The sequence below is a fragment of the Mixophyes fleayi genome, chromosome 4, assembly GCF_038048845.1.
Source record: "Mixophyes fleayi isolate aMixFle1 chromosome 4, aMixFle1.hap1, whole genome shotgun sequence".
NCBI lineage: Eukaryota > Metazoa > Chordata > Amphibia > Anura > Limnodynastidae > Mixophyes > Mixophyes fleayi.
In genome coordinates, this window is record NC_134405.1 from 236778711 (window position 1) to 236797236 (window position 18526).

Sequence of the window (18526 nt, forward strand, 5' to 3'; positions counted from 1 at the left end):
GGTGGACTCTGAGCAAAGATCATCTATCTGTTAAATTATCTTACATCAAGTCTTTACAAGTATGACCTATAGGGAAGTCGCTCTAAGAAGAGTTGTCCACTGCACATACTAGTTTAGCCCAAAATTAAAGGTAGCAGTACTAGTATGTAGGTGAAGGGAGCAACCACAACTGTACTCCAAACATTAGTCTATTCTGGACACACAAACAGTGGTGGAAGTGGGAGTGTGCTATACCGCCACTCCTACTGATTTCATTGTGAAACTATCAAATTCCACTCACTTTCATTTTCCATACCGCCACTTCTAAATTTCTACTTCGACCACTGCACACAAATGTGTGAGCTAATATCATATAACACGCAGTACTACCTAATTTGTATAGAACAAGCTCCCAGTATCCTTGGTTAGGTTGCAGTACTTCCCAGGTATTTACTGTTCACATTCAAACAAGCTTTTGTGATGGGTCTACTGCGGTCAAACATTGTTCTGTTCTATTTTAAAACAGGTAAGTTGGAAGTGAAGCTTGCTTTATGTCTCCTGATATAATTGTTCTGTCTTTAACTCAGAAGTGGCACCAGTCAGCTTAGAAAGGCTTAAACAAAGTACATATTTTTTGTGTTTCTGGCAGCACAAAGTCAGTGGTAGCGCTTTCTTTTAGAAGGATTACGCACATAAAAAAGCCTCTGACAGACTCTGAAAAGTGATTTTTAAAACTATGTTTATAATAACATGGCTGTTAAATCCAGAGATGAAATGTAGTTTCCTCCCTAGTAAATAGTATAGTGATAAAAGAAGATTGTAGATTGTAGGGCTTGGCCTTTCATTTAGCTATAGCGAATCCTGTGCTCACTATACCACACGGAGCTTATATGTGTATATCACAGGTCTCAGAAGTACAGACAGACAAGCTACTTAACCCCTCACTAGCATTACATATTACTAAATATCTAATATGCAGAAAGTTATGAGGAAACATAGTTAGAAAGTACCAGCTCTGAATTGCAGTGATAAAACACTGCAATTCAGGTATGTGTGCACTGTGGGCAGAAAGCAGGCAGTGTTATATTCGCATCCCTTGCCTCACATCATTCAGGTTCAAATTTGCACCTGTAGCTGGATTCAGCCTAAAGGGCAGATTCAACTGGCCGCGATGTTCCTCGCAGCTGCGCAGTTTTTACCGGTAGTACAGTAACAATTAACACTCACTTTTGCTCGCTCCTCTATGGGGCGTGAGCAAAAATGAGTGAGATTTCTGCAAAATAAAAAAATCTGCACGTGTCCTGCCAAGACACCTCTCGCGGATTTTTTCTCAATTGCGTCTACTCGGGCAAAGAGAAAGTAAGCATTACTTTCACTAAAAAAAGTCACTGCGTAGTGTCTCGCGGTCATCCCAGAACACAGCGCGGCAATTTTTTTACTAATTGAATCTGCCCCTAAATGAGGCCTATTATGTACTAGCACAACGTAAAGGGCTTTATAGTCATATTGTGTGCACTAAGAATGGAGACAGGACAAATTTTCTCTCTTGCCCCATTTTCCTCATTAAAAGTATCATAGTAAAGATATAAGGAAATCGTAATCCTCTGTATTTCTTAATTTGACTTTTAACAATATTGTTATCCTCTATTTATGACACTTGCATAGCAAATCTAATATCTCAAACACTTATTGACCATTTACTTGCCGGCTAAACATAGCTATAGCGCACATCCTACAAAGCTAGTAAACCACAGGCTGCTAATTGAGACTGCTGAGTATTTCCCGCCCTATGAGAATTTACAACCACCAGTTTTTGTTTTGTTCTGTGAGATTGTTTGCATTAATACGCCCTCTGCTGGGATAACAGAAGTCAAGGTGTTCATGTGCTTCTTCATTTTAGAGATTTGAACTACAACAATCTGGACGAGTTTCCTGCTGCTATCAAAACCCTCAGGAACCTTAAAGAACTGTAAGTGAAATGCTGTGTTCAACCTTGCAAGATTTGAGTAAAAACTAAAACATACGGTAGATAATGGCAGAGAATAGCCCAGCAGGAACGTGTGTACTGAGAGTTAGTGTACTGCTTCTAGCAGATTAGTGGATTTGATAACATTTCACAGGGTCCCAAAGATTTCCATCAATAGTTTGTGATTGCATTGAAAATCATAGCTCATTTTCCGTAACTATAGCAAGGAATTTATTACATTTTCCAAAATAGCCGTCACACTTATTGTTTGTGTCTGTTATATATTATATTAAGAACAAATTCACTAACATGAACAAGTGATTTCGGCGTAGCAAAACTATAGAAGGTTACATTCATGAAAGAACACGGAGCAGAAAGAGGGGTCCAAGAATTAGAGAAAACCACCAGGTTATTATTTAGTGTTATTTGTATTAGTGTATTATGCTATTTACTGCACCTAGCTTCTTAGCTTGCTGCTCTGTACTACAGTACAAAGTAAATACCATGTAAATTAACATGTATTAAGAATATTATTTTTTTTTATATATATAAATAATAAATAATTTTCAGGACTACTCTAAAGCTATACAGCTTTGTCCTTGGAAAACTACCTGTTGTTCAGTAATGGGCAACTGTACAAGACATTTTCTCCTAGTCTGTATATTGCAGTGATGGCTAACCTGTGACACTCCAGGTGTTTTGAAACTACATGCCCCAGCATGCTTTGCCAGCTATCAGCTAGTTATCTACTGGCAAAGCATGCTGGGGCTTGTAGTTTCACAACACCTGGAGTGTCACAGGTTAGCCATCACTGGTATATTGGATACAATTCTCACTATCTGTTCTTATTCCCTGGGCTTCGTAAGGTAATTTATAGAAGGTTGTATAAAAAAAATGACATAATGAGTATGTCAAGACAAAATAGATTGGAATTAAAGGCAATCAGGGCCAGATTAAGGGTTCAGGCTGCCCTAAGTTAATACACATGTAGTGCCCCCTCGCCTTACTAAAAACTTCTTTCATCTTTTCTTTATACTTTATAGAACAACTCCTCAATTATATTTTAAAATTAATTTCAGTTTATACCTCAGTGTCACAAATTTTCACCCCCAAAACTGTTGCCCTCCCCCAAAAGCATCGTGCCCTAGGCTGCAGACTAGTTAGCCTATTGGATAATCAGGTCCTGAAAGCAATATTCCCTTAAACAGCACTGAGTGTGATGTATGGACAGATACACCTGTTCCGCAGCAAACAGCTCCAGGAAATTATATTTAGAGTTGGCATCTATGTGGCTATGTCTAATACTATAAATTGTGCAACCAAAGCAGATTACCATATAGATAACGTCAGTGAAGCTGAATGGGAAAGAGGGAATATAAACATAATCCTTCCTGGATGTCTGCAGACCTAAAATCACTGGCCTGAGAGTTTCTAAACTCATTGACCCACATTCTTATGGTCAAGTTTAATAAGTCATACTTTGCCATATCTTTTTTTTTGTAGGGGATTCCATAGCAACAACATCAGGTCTATCCCAGAACATGCATTTATTGGCAACCCTTCACTGATCACAATGTAAGTGAACTTTACATATGTTTGTATTTATTTCTTATTTATGGTTTTCATTTTTACTTGAGCTTTTCATTATTATATTCATCTCTAAACAACTTCGAACATCTATAGCAGTTTTATGGACAGAATAGTAATCCCATTACACACTATAATAGCAACCACCCTCCCCAACTCCCTCTGTCTATAAGCTAGCTATAATTCCATGTTCCATGTTGTGGGTGGTCTATATTACCAACAATGAAGATTAATATACTGTACAAGGTACATATCTTTCTGGGACATTTTGTATACACAGGAACCTTAGTCTAACCTCATTACTAATATGGTTGCAATGAAGAGTATACGGTGTAAGCAGTGACTCATAGGTGATTAAAAAAAATCATTTTTAAACCTCAGCAATCATAGTAAAGTGTATAAGTGCTTTTAACTCTTTCTAGCTTAAACATTTGTGTCTGAGTGGGGTTTGGTTATTTTATATATTGCACAACATGATATAATTGTGAACACTGCCTTAATGGCATTAGCCATAGTGACACAGGTAGGCTGTGCTTAGACATGACTTTCAGTGTGGGTAGGGCATGCTGGCTTACATCATACATTTATGCACCCATAGGCAAACCGAGGGGGGTTTCCTAGTGCCTGGAAACCCCCTCCAAGTCTGGGGCACTGTATACTTGAGGTGGCTGGACCCTGCCCCCACTTCACATGGCTCTGCTTGAAAAGGGAGAGCTGCGTGCACCTAGCAGTAGTGCACGCAGCATTCCCCATGTATATTATGGGAATAGGAAGAGTTGGAGAGCAGCCAAGCACTGTCTAAAATTATAGCTACGCCCCCATGCATGCTGGTCACGCCCTCTTGCGACGTGGTGTGGAAACCTCCCTCTACAAGTCCTGCGTTTTCCCCTGGCACCCATGTGTGCACAGACAGAAAAGGATACATGCTATACATTTTTTGCTCAACATAAGTGACTCTCAATGCAAGTTCATAGAATCAGTCTAAGAAGTAATTGAAACTGCAATGTAAAAGCATACATCTTACAAGTTTTACGAACAATAATAAATATAGCCATAATAAATAATAATAAAGATAGCCAGCTTAAATTTCTGTATTCAAGTTTTATCAGCAACTTAATATGCCTCACAGCGGGAAATCTTTGAAGTCATTGATATACTGTTAATGAATATTCCATAACTAGGATTGCCTACATAACATTTTATGACTATATACGTGTGACCCAAACTATGGTTGAAAGGTTACAACAGAACATATGAACATGAAGTAATTCAAACAGCTGCCGTTGCCACATTGATGGAGGTAAAATATTTGATTAGTGTAAAACAAAATAGGAAATAAAATTGACATATTCCAGCTCAGCATAATCACATTAGATACAGATTTTGTACTATGCATGGATTGAGCTGAGACAATTGTTTGAAAATTTAAGAGCCATTTAAAGAAAAAGCAAAATGCGCCGCAGTGTGGCCGTATAATCCTATAACCAAAACCACATTCCACACTGGAATGATTAGACTGCTGAGCATGACATGAAACAGTACAAAATGCTAGTAAATCAAAGGAGACAATTGTAATTCAGATGCTGAACAGCACACAATGTTGAAAAGCATAACCCCAAAGATCAGAACACCCAAATTATTCACTTTAACCCCTTTAACAATACACACAATTCATAAATTGTTGTTAGACATGCATCAAATAGGCAATTATGGACACTACCCATTTTCATATGTTTCATTTGCCCTGTCTTCACATTTAAATGAACATTATGTTACCACCAGGTGAATGTCACCTCTTTTAGACAGAGCAAGTAGGTACAATTTTCTCAGATTCTAATTGTTTGATAATTTTACGCTCTGAACAGTACTATTGCCCTTCTTAAGTAGCAGAAGACTTGGAATTCCTCTTACACTCAGTTTTCAGTTGATGGTTGTGCAAATAAGGAGGTACTGACTGTAGGTATGATGTACACTATATGGGCAAAAGTATTTGGGCACACCGGTTAATTATTGAATTGAGGTGTTTCAATCAGACCCGTTGCCAGAGGTGTATAAAATCAAGCACATAGCCATGCAGTCTCCATTTGCAAACATTTGGGAATCAAAATGGGTCGTTCTGAAAAGCTCAGTGACTTCAAGTGTGGTACAGCGATAGGATGCCATCTTTGCAATAATGAACTAAAGCGGAGATTGCGAGCCTGGCCTTATCGTCCAACATCAATGCCTGACCTAAATGCTCTACAAAATGAATGGGCACAAAAGCTGTTATCGCTGCAAAAGGGGGACCAACTCCATATTAAAGTATATGTATTTGAATACAATGTCATTACAGTCCCTGTTGGTATATTGGTCAAGTGTCCGAATACTTTTGTCCATATAGTGTATATAATGCAGTTTAGACCTCAATGTGCTTATACATTTCTTTGTAAAATAACTTTCTAATTTGCAAGTTCTGATGTGAGCACATTATTTTGCACCAAGCCCCTCACTAAATATCCGCATTGGTGTTCATCTTACCTACATTTAACCTTCACCAAGAGTTGTGTTCCATTATGGAATACTCTCAAAATAAAGTACACAAAAGAAGGTTAAGCAGGTGACAATTCAGGACATCGTCCAGGAATGTTATAGGGCAAATGACACTCCATTAGTACACAACCAACTGACACTTTATAGTTTCCAGTTTGCGTTACCTTTTTTAAAAAAAGAAAAATAGAATATATATATATATATATATATATATATATATATATATATATATTCTATTATTATATTATAACTATTTTTATTTTTTACATATACACGCACAAATATACAGTATATTAGCTGTTATAATAAGTATATGGATAATCATTATTCTAACACCCGCTCCTAACAACTACTTATTATGAGGGTCCCTTATTAGTTCTAAGTTTGGGGCACTTTTTGTGAATAGGCAGTCTGTGCATCTCTTTCCATGGCTCAGGTGGTAGTACTGTTGGAAATATGTCGGATAGGCGTTTGGCTGGAATGCTATTTTTCTATCATGGATTTAATATCTGTAGGTAGAGGTGGTACTACACTCTCTCCTTCTCTGATAACATGTAAAATAATTTCAGTATCACTTTGCATATGTTCCTGTCTTTCTGATGGAGCTTATGGCTCAGGCTCAACCACTTCAGACATTTAGTGAAATTGGAATGGTGCTTGGTGTCTTGCTGTAGCCTACCAGAATTGATTCTTTGGATAAGTTGTCCATTTGGTACCTTTTTTTTGGAGCATAGATTTTTCTTATAATATGCTGCAGCTGAGGCTTCTTTTTGTTCTACTGTGCATGAAATTTTCTCCATGATTTTGGAGATACAGGCAGTAGTTACGATTGCTTCACACCAATATGTCATTGGCATACTTGCATCAAAGATCATATTTTGACCACATTCACAGAGAGTACAGTTCTATCTGCTTGGGTTTCTATGGTCAGGAAAACAATTCCACTAACTTTTCAAGATGCCTGGTGCCTTAAGTTATGTACAAAGTCCCATTATCTTTAGCATCCTGCCAAGCTTGCTGCTTGCTTGAGCAAGATATTCATTGAGTCTCTCCTCTACATCACACTTGTTGTGAACCAGGTAGAGTATTGTGCATCTTGGCCAATCACTGAATGTAAGAAAATATTTCTTCCTTCCTGGAGTCTCAATAGTCATTGGTCTATATGCGTGTGCATTAAGTTCAGTTCTGCCATTGCTGTTTTTTTGAGAAATATTTCCTTGTTGTTTTCCCTTTCAAGGAGCTGATGTGTTTGTTCTTTAGCTAGTTTACTTAGTGCCTCATAATTTCTATGTCCTTGATGTTGGTGCCACATATGGATACAGGTCATATATTGGTCCTGATTGGAGGTGTTGACCACTTCTTTGCACTTTCAATGGTACAATTCATCACTGGGGCATTTATTTCTGTGATCATTTGGTTGCTATCAACTGTCATTTTTCTTCTGACTTTCACCATTCTGCTGGGTCCACTATCTGTTAGTAGCAGATAATTTAGGACATTGTCCAGGCATGTTGAAATGAAAATGTTTAAAGAATTTTTTTTTATTATAGAACAAATGTTAAAGCTGCTTTTTAGACCGCAGTAACATGCAACACCGCCAGCTCTCACTTTCTAGTTCCCTGTCTTCTATAACTTTGTTTAACAACTGAATAAAACTGCAAAATATGTACAGTACCATATTTTCCACAAGAAGTATATGAATAAACATTATGAGCATAATTGATCTTTTCCTTATACTTATGATATGCATTTTGCAGCTTCCAGTTGGGAAAGTGCATTTCTAGGTGCACTATGACTAATGTAGTAAGCTTCAAATACACCAATGTGACACGGAAAAAATATAGTCCTGATATTCCCTCACTCTTATAATTCACTTAAGCCATACATGAAGCCAAACTGAGGAGCATCTTAGGAGAAAAGCAAAAAAGTTCAAATAGCTAAATAACTTGGACCAGAGTAGAAAGGACTATGAAATTATATTTTTTGTTAACCATACACATTTTCAGGTGTATGCTCAGATCTAGGCGTAGTATAATTTTCTGGGCCGTTCCAAGGATCTTGATGAAGACCAGAAATGTGTCAGACAAGTAGGAGCCCTTCACAAATAAAGACATATTACTGATCCTCATTTTTTGTAGTTGGTAATTGGACTTCACTGTCTCCTTTCCGTCATGAATCCTTGAACACATGAAGCATTGTTATGTGTACTATATGTACTGTATTGGCAAGGTCTTGTCTACAAAAAGACAGTCTGGGATAGCAGGCTCAGGTAGCAGCATTTAAAGAGCAGCAAAATATTCCAAATTACTTGAAAATGCACATGAATTACTCCAGAATTCTATGTTTTGGGGTTCTACCTTATTGGTACATATACTAATGATTCTTGTGACTTTGTTAGTATTAGTCATATGTTTGCTTTTGTATGTATGTATATATATATATATATATATATATATATATAAAACCGCATTTAGGATGTCTTGTCTTAACTTTGCTCTTTTTGTGTCCTATAGTCACTTCTATGACAACCCAATTCAACATGTTGGGAGATCGGCATTTCAGCACTTGCCTGAACTCAGGACTCTGTGAGTTTTTAAGATTACATTAAATAAATAATTCCAGAAGTATGTAGGGGGTAACAAGTCTCTAGACAAGGCTTTCCTCCCACATAACCAGGATGTCTGTGTATAGATAACAAATGTAATTGAATTGCTTACTGTTTCCTAAAGCAAAGATGATAAACAAACAGATCTTTAGGCAAGGGGTCACTAGTTGAACCTAAGGAGGAACTAAGACATATTTTAATATTTTGCTGCAAATGGTAAACTTACTTTAGTTGGATGTCAGAACAGATCTGTTTACTCAGACAAATTATATTTTGTTTATCACATACTGCTAGATATCTGCAAGCAGCAATGCATAAAACAAAGCTATAATAAACCGTTTTTAATTGTCTACATTATTTATTCATTGTCAAAGCAATTTATGTTTTTAGTTCTGAAAATGTACTATCACTCACAGCCCTAATTTGATTCTCCCATTTAGGATTCTCAATGGGGCATCTCAAATCACAGTGTTTCCTGACCTAACTGGGACCACAAGCTTGGAAAGTTTGTAAGTCCTCAAATTTTGCATTTGATTTCTTAGTGGCGTTATGTTATATTGATGCCAAAATACGGATTGTGCAATAAGTTTAAGGATATAACTACTTGTGTTTCCACAGGACTTTGACAGGGGCACAACTGCTCAGTCTTCCCAGTGTCATCTGTGATCAACTGCCTAATCTTCAAGTACTGTAAGTGCACATTGCTTTATTATTATGTTAAGTGGAGATAATAAGTCAAGAATCAATCGTTTTAGTATTTAGTATTTCGAGGAGTGTAAATGATCTGTTGACCTTAGTACATAGGTCCTATAGCACAAGACGGGGCTGGAGTGCTGTGATCTTCCGTCATATGTCCTCACATGCTTTTAGTAGTCCAACTTAAGCAGGTTTGATGAAAACAAATTTATTATTGGTTGTTCTGCATTACTGCAATATTGTACCTATGCTAGTAAATTGCTCTGTCTGTGTAGATACATTTTTGATACTTACCACAATTAATACACACACACACACACACACACACACATCTTCCTCTTCTTAAGTGTCCCTTGTTTTATTCATAAACTGTTTTCCTGTAGCAACACATTCAAAGGATCAGCCACTGCTCTACATGATTATTAAAATATATGCAGTAACCGATTATTAGAGGAGAATTATTTGTGACCAATGAAAACAATGAATCATGTGAACCAAGGTATAGTTTTGCCGTGGATCTGACACTTGGTTTGATCTCTTTGTCGGTTTGGCAGTTCATGCTGGGAGAGAGAGAATCAGATTTCAGTTCAGATTATCTGTGTGCTTTAGGATGGAATTTAGCAGTTTTCAGCCTTCTGAAATATCTGTCCTACATTAAATCCGTAACTCAGCTCAGTGCATGCAATGTCTGAGCAGAGGGAGGGGATTGGTTTATGGAATCTGTCTGTGCTTGTTAAGATACGGTTCAAAGGTATTGAATGGTCCAAGAAATATTGAGAGCAGCCATGAAAGGACACAGTTTTTTTAAAAAACATTTTTCCAGCAATTAAAAGAGAAAAAAATCAGTAGCACAGGAGAAAGAGCACTGAGCTGCTCATTTACTGGTATTGTGTGCGTAAAGCTCATTGTTTATGAAAATCATTGACTGCTACAGTGTTTTCTGCACACCATAACATTTCTCTTCTGTACCAGCCATCATGAAGCCTGCTATTCATATTGAGCAATTAAAATTTTCTCAAGACATAGCTTCCCAGCTGCAGACCGCAGAGGAATCTGGACACCCCCTGTCACCCAATATGTTCTCCCAGGCTTATTGCATGAAACTTTGTTGGCCATGTAAGACTCAAATGGTGTTTTTTCAGCTTAGCTCCAGCCTTAGATACTGTATACCAAACCGACATTAGTTCATTTCAGTGACAAGCTATATATTGGATAAGATGCTCTGTCAGCCCAATTAGATGTCGTTTCTAGCACCAGATCTATTACAAAGTTTTATTCATTTGAGAATAACAAGTTATCTGCCAAAAATCCTTTGCTACTTGTTGAGTTAAAAATGTGGCAATAAAATATAGTCCATTGTATGCATAATACAAGCGCGCAGGATGTTAGTGAATAAATGGTGGAGTAGGTACATTATTAGCAATAGATATTTCATAACTTTTAACAGACTCCTGTTACTAGAACTGGAGAAATATAAAGCGCTGTCTGCTGGACCATATAAATTATTTTATTCCATGAATACAATAATAAAATTCCACAAAACAGACAAGTGCTTTACACTTAATTTAAAATGAAGACATTGTACATTGAACAAAATATTTGAACTGTCCTCCTATTCTCTCTAATATATCTATACCTTTCGTCCTTATATTGCTTATTCATCATTCATGCCTGTATTCCTTTCTTAAATTTAAGTAACCCCATTATTGGACATGTAGAAATGAAGTGTTTACCCTAGTCCTTTGTTCAAAGCTTGGGGGGCTGATTACATGGTTTGCAGTCACAGACATAAGGTAAATGCTTTGCACAGATTCATGATTTACACATTGGGGAACTTCTAGTGACATCATTGCAAGTGCTAAGTAACTATGAGCGCTCTCTCTTGCTGTCAGATCTTTTAGTCATTGGCTAAAGGCATTGGGTCCCCCCCCCCCCCCCCCCCCATTGCACTTACCTTTTAATTTGAGTTGCAGTGGGATCCAGGATGAGGTTGAACATTGTATTTTAAATCCAAGTCTCATATGGAAATGTTACTTTTGGGTTTAGTGGTCTACTGTACCCTACATCCATAATTATTACCATTATTATTAGTACTATATTATTGTTATTATTAACATTTATTTATATATCGCCAGCATACGCCATAGCGCCTTTTTTTTACCTTTTCTTTCTGTATGTAAACTGTATGGGGCCAATTCAATTCTGCCGAGAATAAAGCGTCGTTAGCAGTTTTACCATTAATATGGTGAGACTGCGCATAATTACCCTTAATGCGGTAATTTCAACGGTGGATTTTTACTCGCGACTCCCTGAGCCGTGAGATGAAATCCAGGCTAAAGTTAGCGTATTAATGAAATACTGTTAACGCTGCGCTATTTGCGGCAGAATTGAATCGGCCCTTATGAGTTATTTTGTCAGGTCTCTATTTTTAATTTTCCATTTGTAATTTCAATTTCTATATTTCTGTTATTCCAATTAGCTGCCATAGTCATTTTTTAAAATCTATTAAATCCTTTTTTTTTGTGTAGATACAAATTGTATCATATAGACAATCCGCTCTATGATCTGGATCCTCAAAGTAGAAAGTAACCCAGTAAAGTGTGTAGACTTTTAGAGGTCTATTTATGACCAAACTTAAATTGCTCATGTTCATTTTCACTTCTTATCACAATGATAAGAAATGAATTAACATGATAATTTAATAAAATTAGCTGGGAGTCTATGTCAGCGAACAATCTATAGTAAAGTGATCGCAATTGCAGGTTTTTATGGCAGAATTTGCGATGGGGAGAGCGCGAAGTCTGCAGGGGAGGAATCCAAAGATCCCTCTTCTGCGATGCTCCCCGTAGGTTATAGCGGTTAACGTCATCTTCAGATGGCGTTAGCTACTGGGATTAAGCTACTAATTAAGGATCTTGATAATTAGGGCAAAATCGCAGTCCCCATAGACAACTATGGGGACTGGATTTGCGATTGAAGAGGCTGGGACCACAGCAGATATCAGAGCTATTTGCAGCGGTCCTCCATTAATAAATAGCCTCATTACTATTCCTATGCTTTAATCTCCTGAAAACTGCAGTTTTCAGGGGATTATAGGTTGATAAACAGGCCCCTTACAGTTAGAGCTCTGGTTTATTTTTCCTTAACAAATACAGAAAAAAAGATAATTTATGACAGCAGCTATTAGATCATTGTGAATGCATATGGTGTTCTTTCACTTGGCATTTGGTGTAATAGCACTGATTACAATTTATTGCTTTATTACCAAATGTGAATGCTGTAAAACTTTCCACAAATATGCCATACACATTTGCTTGCTTAAAGGGAAAAAATATATATTTATAGACATGTTGTGTTTTTGGTCTGTAATGCATATATCTGTAAAATGAACAAGATCCAAGGTCCGTGTTCCAAATGAGAAAAAAACAACTTTCTTACTGAAACATTAGACACATTGTGATATTTTGAAAGCCAAAAATGTGGAGCATTTACAAGAGCTAGATTATTAGGTGCAGATTTGGATTATATTATATTCATTATTTTTACTCTCTATTATTAGTTTTTGGAACACACAGCATGACACTGTTGAAGGAAGTTTGTTTGTTTTATAGTAGTTTATTTTGTACAAACACAAGCGCATTTTTACAAAAATGTGTGCTTGGATAAATATGAAACAGGACTTTCTCATTCTAATGCTCTTTTGTTGGTTTAATTGGGTAAAAATAGTCATGTGTTTATCAAAATGATCAACGTTAGTGATCGAAATTCAGTTTGATTGGTTTTGAGCAGTCATTACAGAAAATTTCTTTGGCCGATGACTGCAGCAGCAGTCGTCAGGCAACATTTAACTTGGCCCGCCCACCAAATTCTCTTCATTTAGTTTACCAGGTGTGTGGCCAAAATGACCACAGATCTTGCCATACCAGCATCAGAAGAAACAAACAAGTTTACACATGCATGACCAGCATTGCCTGATCAACCACTAGGCTGACCAGGCTGCAGCCTGGGGCACTGGGTCCCGGGGGGCGCTGCACTGTGGGTATTTTTAAAAAAAAAAAAAAAAATTTTAAATTTTTTTTTTTTTTTTTTTTTCATTCATTTTTTTTTTCGGGGTGGGGGAGGGGGGGGTCGCCGCTGGGGATCGCCGCGGGGGGGTGGAGGGCTCGACGATCAAAAGCATTGGTGGTCAGTGGTTAGCAACACACAGCCAATCGCCAGGCTGCCTGTTGCTGTGCAGCAGACAGGAAGCAGGACGTCTTCACTTCCTATCTGCTGATCTGAGGAGAGCTGGCACAACTACAGGTAAGTGAAGGGGGAACTGCCCTGCATATCTATAGGGAGGGGGGGGGGGAACTGCCCTGCATATCTATAGGGAGGGGGGGAGAACTGCCCTGCATATCTATAGGGAGGGGGGGGGGACTGCCCTGCATATCTATAGGGAGGGGGGGGGGACTGCCCTGCATATCTATAGGGAGGGGGAACTGCCCTGCATATCTATAGGGAGGGGGGGGGGGACTGCCCTGCATATCTATAGGGAGGGGGGGGAACTGCCCTGCATATCTATAGGGAGGGGGGGGAACTGCCCTGCATATCTATAGGGAGGGAGAGCGGGGACTGTCATGCATATGTATAGGGAGGGAGAGGGGGACTGTCATACAAATCTATAGGGTGGGAGAGGGGGGCTGCCATGAAAATCTATAGGGAGGTAGAGAGGTTGATATGTATGAAGGAGGGCAGAGGAGGGGGGCTGATATATGTGACTGGGGGAGTTTTGATGTGACGGGGGGGATAGCTAGCTAGCAGAGTGGAGGTAAGGAAAATAGCTGCAAGGGGGATGGATGCAGGGTGGGAGGTAAAGAAAATGGCTGCAGTAGGGGTTAAGGAAAAGGGCTGTGCGGGGGGGTTGTGGTTAAGGAAAATGGCTGCAGGGGGTATTTAAAAAATAGAGCAGCTTTGGGGGGCAGAATCTCATGATTGTGTGGTGGTCACATGGGTGGTCTCAGCAATCACTAGAATACTAAATATTAGTGAGATGGGGCTGGTAGAGGTTTGTATTTGATTGACAACAAATATTCAGATATTGCTTATATATGCCTGTCCAATGGGGTACTTTTAGCTGGCCATAATGGAGTGTTTTGTTTTAACTAAAGGGCCTAATCATTCAGGGTTTGCATTATAATAGATTTTTGCATTTTCTAAAAAGGATGCCAACTTTCCAGAAGCCAGCGAGAGGATAACAAAGTTGCAAGAGAGAAGAGCAAGGACAGGTAAGAGACAATGGCACAATCTGTCTAAATTTGAATGCTGGAGAATACACCTGAACATTCATATTCTGCGGCCGTATTAGCCTAGGGCGGCCAGAACCCTTAATCAGGCCCTGATGACCAGCCAAAATCCGAAGAGCCCTCTTTCTCAAATTTACCGTCTCTCAGCCTGTGTTCCTTTTCTGAAATGCAGAAAATGCAGTTGGCTTTCACCAAAATCATCAAATCAATTGACTGATCTATTGCTATAGATTGCCATGCATCCAGCTTATTGGACTCTTTAAGGAAATGTTCACCCAGGCACAATTTCTAATAATAAAGACTCCACCCCCATGGAACCTTCTAACAGCTAATACTCCTCCTCCAAAGGATACATAGCCGCTTTTGATGTAAGACATTAACCAATCAGTGTTCTCGACACATAAACCAATTTGTTTGTGAAGAACACTGCCAAATTAATGTTCTTGACATTCAATTAGCTGCTTTGTGCTAAATCTCCCCCAAAAAAATCTCCTGCTGACAGAGGGCACCGCAGGCTTTAGGAAAGCATCCCTGATTGGCAGATCTACCTTTCTGACTCTTGGGGGAGGGATTTCATTCAAAAACATTTTGGAAGGGCATCTCTCTAAGTGGTTCTGGGTTTGTGCTTTGAAAAGGTTTTCACCCTTTTATTATGCCATCTTTAATGTTTAGTAGTCATGGTGAATTTACTTGGTAAGATGTGTTATTATCATTATGATAATACAGAGCCCCGTCTCCTGTGTACACCTTGCATTGTACAGGGGTAAATGTATGTGAGAAAGATATCAAGATTAAGCAAATTGAAACAAATTAATGGGATATGGAATCTTGCACAAGTAAAAGAACAAAATTATGAAACATAATACTGGATGACATGACCCAAATATGTGTCTGAGCTCATCCATTGAAGTAATAAATGGAACCCAAGCATTGTGGTCACTGAGCATGTCCACTGTAAAGCAGTCCAGATGTGCCTGACATGTGTTAAATTGTACCTGGCTCATGTCCAGTCTAGCAAAATAGTGATTAATTGGGAATACTGATGTTTATTTACGTGCTATGGTAAATTTATATGTTGCAAGGTAGCATTAGAGCACTTTAGATGTAATATAATATGCTTTGAAGCTGCCAAACAATACAAAAAACACTTCAAGTAGGAGTTTCATCTGAATATGATTTGATTGGTTGTTTTGGATGTCCCTGTATTTAATTACACACTTAAACGTCTCTTTACTGCTTCACAGACTTACAAGATTGAATACATATTTTTAAATGTTATATTTAATTATATGTTATGATTTTGTATGTTCCAACACCTAAAATAAGTCTTGTAATATACCTATTTTGGGATGGAAACATTTATCCTTCAATAGCTATGTGATGGGTAATTATTGTGAGCACTTAAGGTTCACTAGTGAAGTTTAACCAATGATTGTAGTTTTACGTAACAGGAATATTTTCAATATGTTTGTCAATTCTTTTTTTTTCTTTTTGAATCTGTTCTGTGGTTTTGGGATTTATTTTTATTTATCTACATTATAATTAATTTTAGCAAGCATACTGAAAATGAATTGAAAGTACAACTGGGTCATCATCATCATCATCATCATCATCATTTATTTATATAGCGCCACTAATTTAGCAGCGCTGTACAGAGAACTCATTCACATCAGTCCCTGCCCCATTGGAGTTTACAGAATAAGTTCCCTACTATAGACACACTCACACAGATAGACAGAGAGGGAGAGACTAGGGTCAATTTTGATAGCAGCCAATTAACCTACCAGTATGTTGTTTTTTTTTGAGTGTGGGAGGAAACCGGAGCACCCGGAGGAAACCCACGCAAACACAGGGAGAACATACAAACTTCACACAGATAAGGCCATGGTTGGGAATGAAACTCATGACCCCAGTGCCGTGAGGTAGAAGTGCTAACCACTAGGCCACTGTGCTGTCATCAATTTCTAAACCCAGTGGTTAGTGCTGATAGTTTTTAAATGTACATCCAAATCCAGGCTTGCTACCATGGCAGCATTGGTTTTCCAAAAATTAAGAATTTATTGCATTATGCACCTTTCACTGCAACAAATTCTGCTCCATCTGTACTGTGTACTGCTTTGAGAAGTACCCAATGAACAAAGACATAAAACTACCACATCTTCCAGTGTCATACTACTTGTGGAGCTATACCTTGATTTTAGAGGGCAACATAATTTTGAGTTAAAAAGGTACTTGAGCTATTCAATAAACTGACAACCATACTGGGTTAAAATCAAGGAAGCTGATGAAGGTGTTGGTTTATTAATGTATATTTCATTATCTCTATGTTTAAAATGTGTGCCCAGATTTCACATTATTCACCTATTTTTTTTTTATTTTAGAGACTTGTCATATAATCATATCAAAGATTTGCCAAGCTTCTCTGGGTGTCAGCGACTTCAGAAGATGTGAGTATTTATTACATTGTGCAGGTGTTGTACAGATCGTTCTCTCACAGCTACTTAAGCTCTCCACATCATATCACTTCAAACGGAAAATCTTTAACTCCATTAGAACCAAAGTTTTGGGTTAAAGGTGATATGATGGTGGAGAAAGGCTTGTTATGGAATTCCATGGTTCTACAACACACTTATAATTTGTCTGTCTTTCCAGAGATCTGCGTCATAATGAAATCTATGAAATTAGATCCAGCACCTTTCAGCAGCTGATTGTTTTGCGATCCTTGTGAGTGCTCTACAAATCCCTTGCTTGTTTGATGCCATTTTATTTTGGATTTTTAAACACTATAATTAAGTATGCTATGAAGCTATCGCAAAAAGTATCTTTACAAAAAATGCATTTCTTGTGAAAATTAATATTCTCTTCTGGAAATGAATTAGTAAACAAAAATAATCATAGCACCTATATTTATGAATTAATATGATCTTAGACAGGGACACTATTTTTCCCTTTATCCAACAATCATATGATAATCACCCACTCAATTGACACAACACCAAGCAGTGGAGACCACAGCCTTTTCTAATGCTTTCACCTTAATCTTAAGGGGAGGGGCATAGCAGGCAAACAGTTGCCCCAATGGGCCATATATACCGTGCTCGATGACAAAAATCCAAGGGTCATGTCCACAGTGCCCATTCAACTGGTCATCTTAAATTCTGTTCCAAAATATGCGTGTAATAACCCCAAAAAAGCATGGGCTGAGAACCCTTGCAGGACCACCACCCTGATCAATTCTCAGGGTTCCCCTCAAATATAACCATACTATCCCACCTTTTCCCGGGACAACCAATAAGGCTATGAAAAACATGTGCAACAGTATCTCCATCTTAATCATCCTCATGTATTCCTTTTTTTTTAATTTGTATTGGTTTTGGTTTCTTTTTTTTCTTTTTTTTTTAATATATTTCCTTTATTATATATGCACTTTGAAGGCTGTCAATAACATTTTCTAGCAAGTCTGGGGTAATTAGCCATCTGGTACCCAGAGCTGACATGAGCCTCTACCAGACCACCATCCTCCTTATATTAAGTTGCCTTGTTACATCTAGCCATCCTAATAAATATAAGCAAAAGGAGATACCCTCCAGTGCTCTCTCTTCCAACCTGGTTACATACCCACTCTCTCTTAACTATTAATAATTGTTCAACATCCCCCATTTTTGTTACTCCCAGGAACCAGAGCCCCTTAGCCTGTGCAAAACCTACCCAGACTACCTAGAGTCTGCAGTAGGAGATCTAAGTATCCCTGCTAAGGAGGCCAGGATGAGCTTAACACTCCAGTGGTGACTAAGTCGCAAACATGAGTAGGACATTTTTAAGGGATCACATCTTAAAAAATTAAACCCAGATAATGCATTTGCTGTTTCATTATTAACC

The 18526-nt window shown here is 38.1% G+C and overlaps 1 protein-coding gene across 1 annotated transcript in view; it reads left to right on the top strand.

Moving 5' to 3' along the window:
• LGR5 (leucine rich repeat containing G protein-coupled receptor 5) overlaps positions 1-18526 on the top strand; it is a 137958-nt gene that overhangs the window by 106593 nt on the left and 12839 nt on the right. Inside the window, exons 7-13 of the mRNA XM_075209526.1 lie at positions 1880-1948; positions 3449-3520; positions 8575-8646; positions 9107-9175; positions 9285-9356; positions 17029-17094; positions 17300-17371. Coding sequence (XP_075065627.1) covers positions 1880-1948; positions 3449-3520; positions 8575-8646; positions 9107-9175; positions 9285-9356; positions 17029-17094; positions 17300-17371 — 492 coding nt within the window. The remainder of the gene's footprint in view (positions 1-1879; positions 1949-3448; positions 3521-8574; positions 8647-9106; positions 9176-9284; positions 9357-17028; positions 17095-17299; positions 17372-18526) is intronic.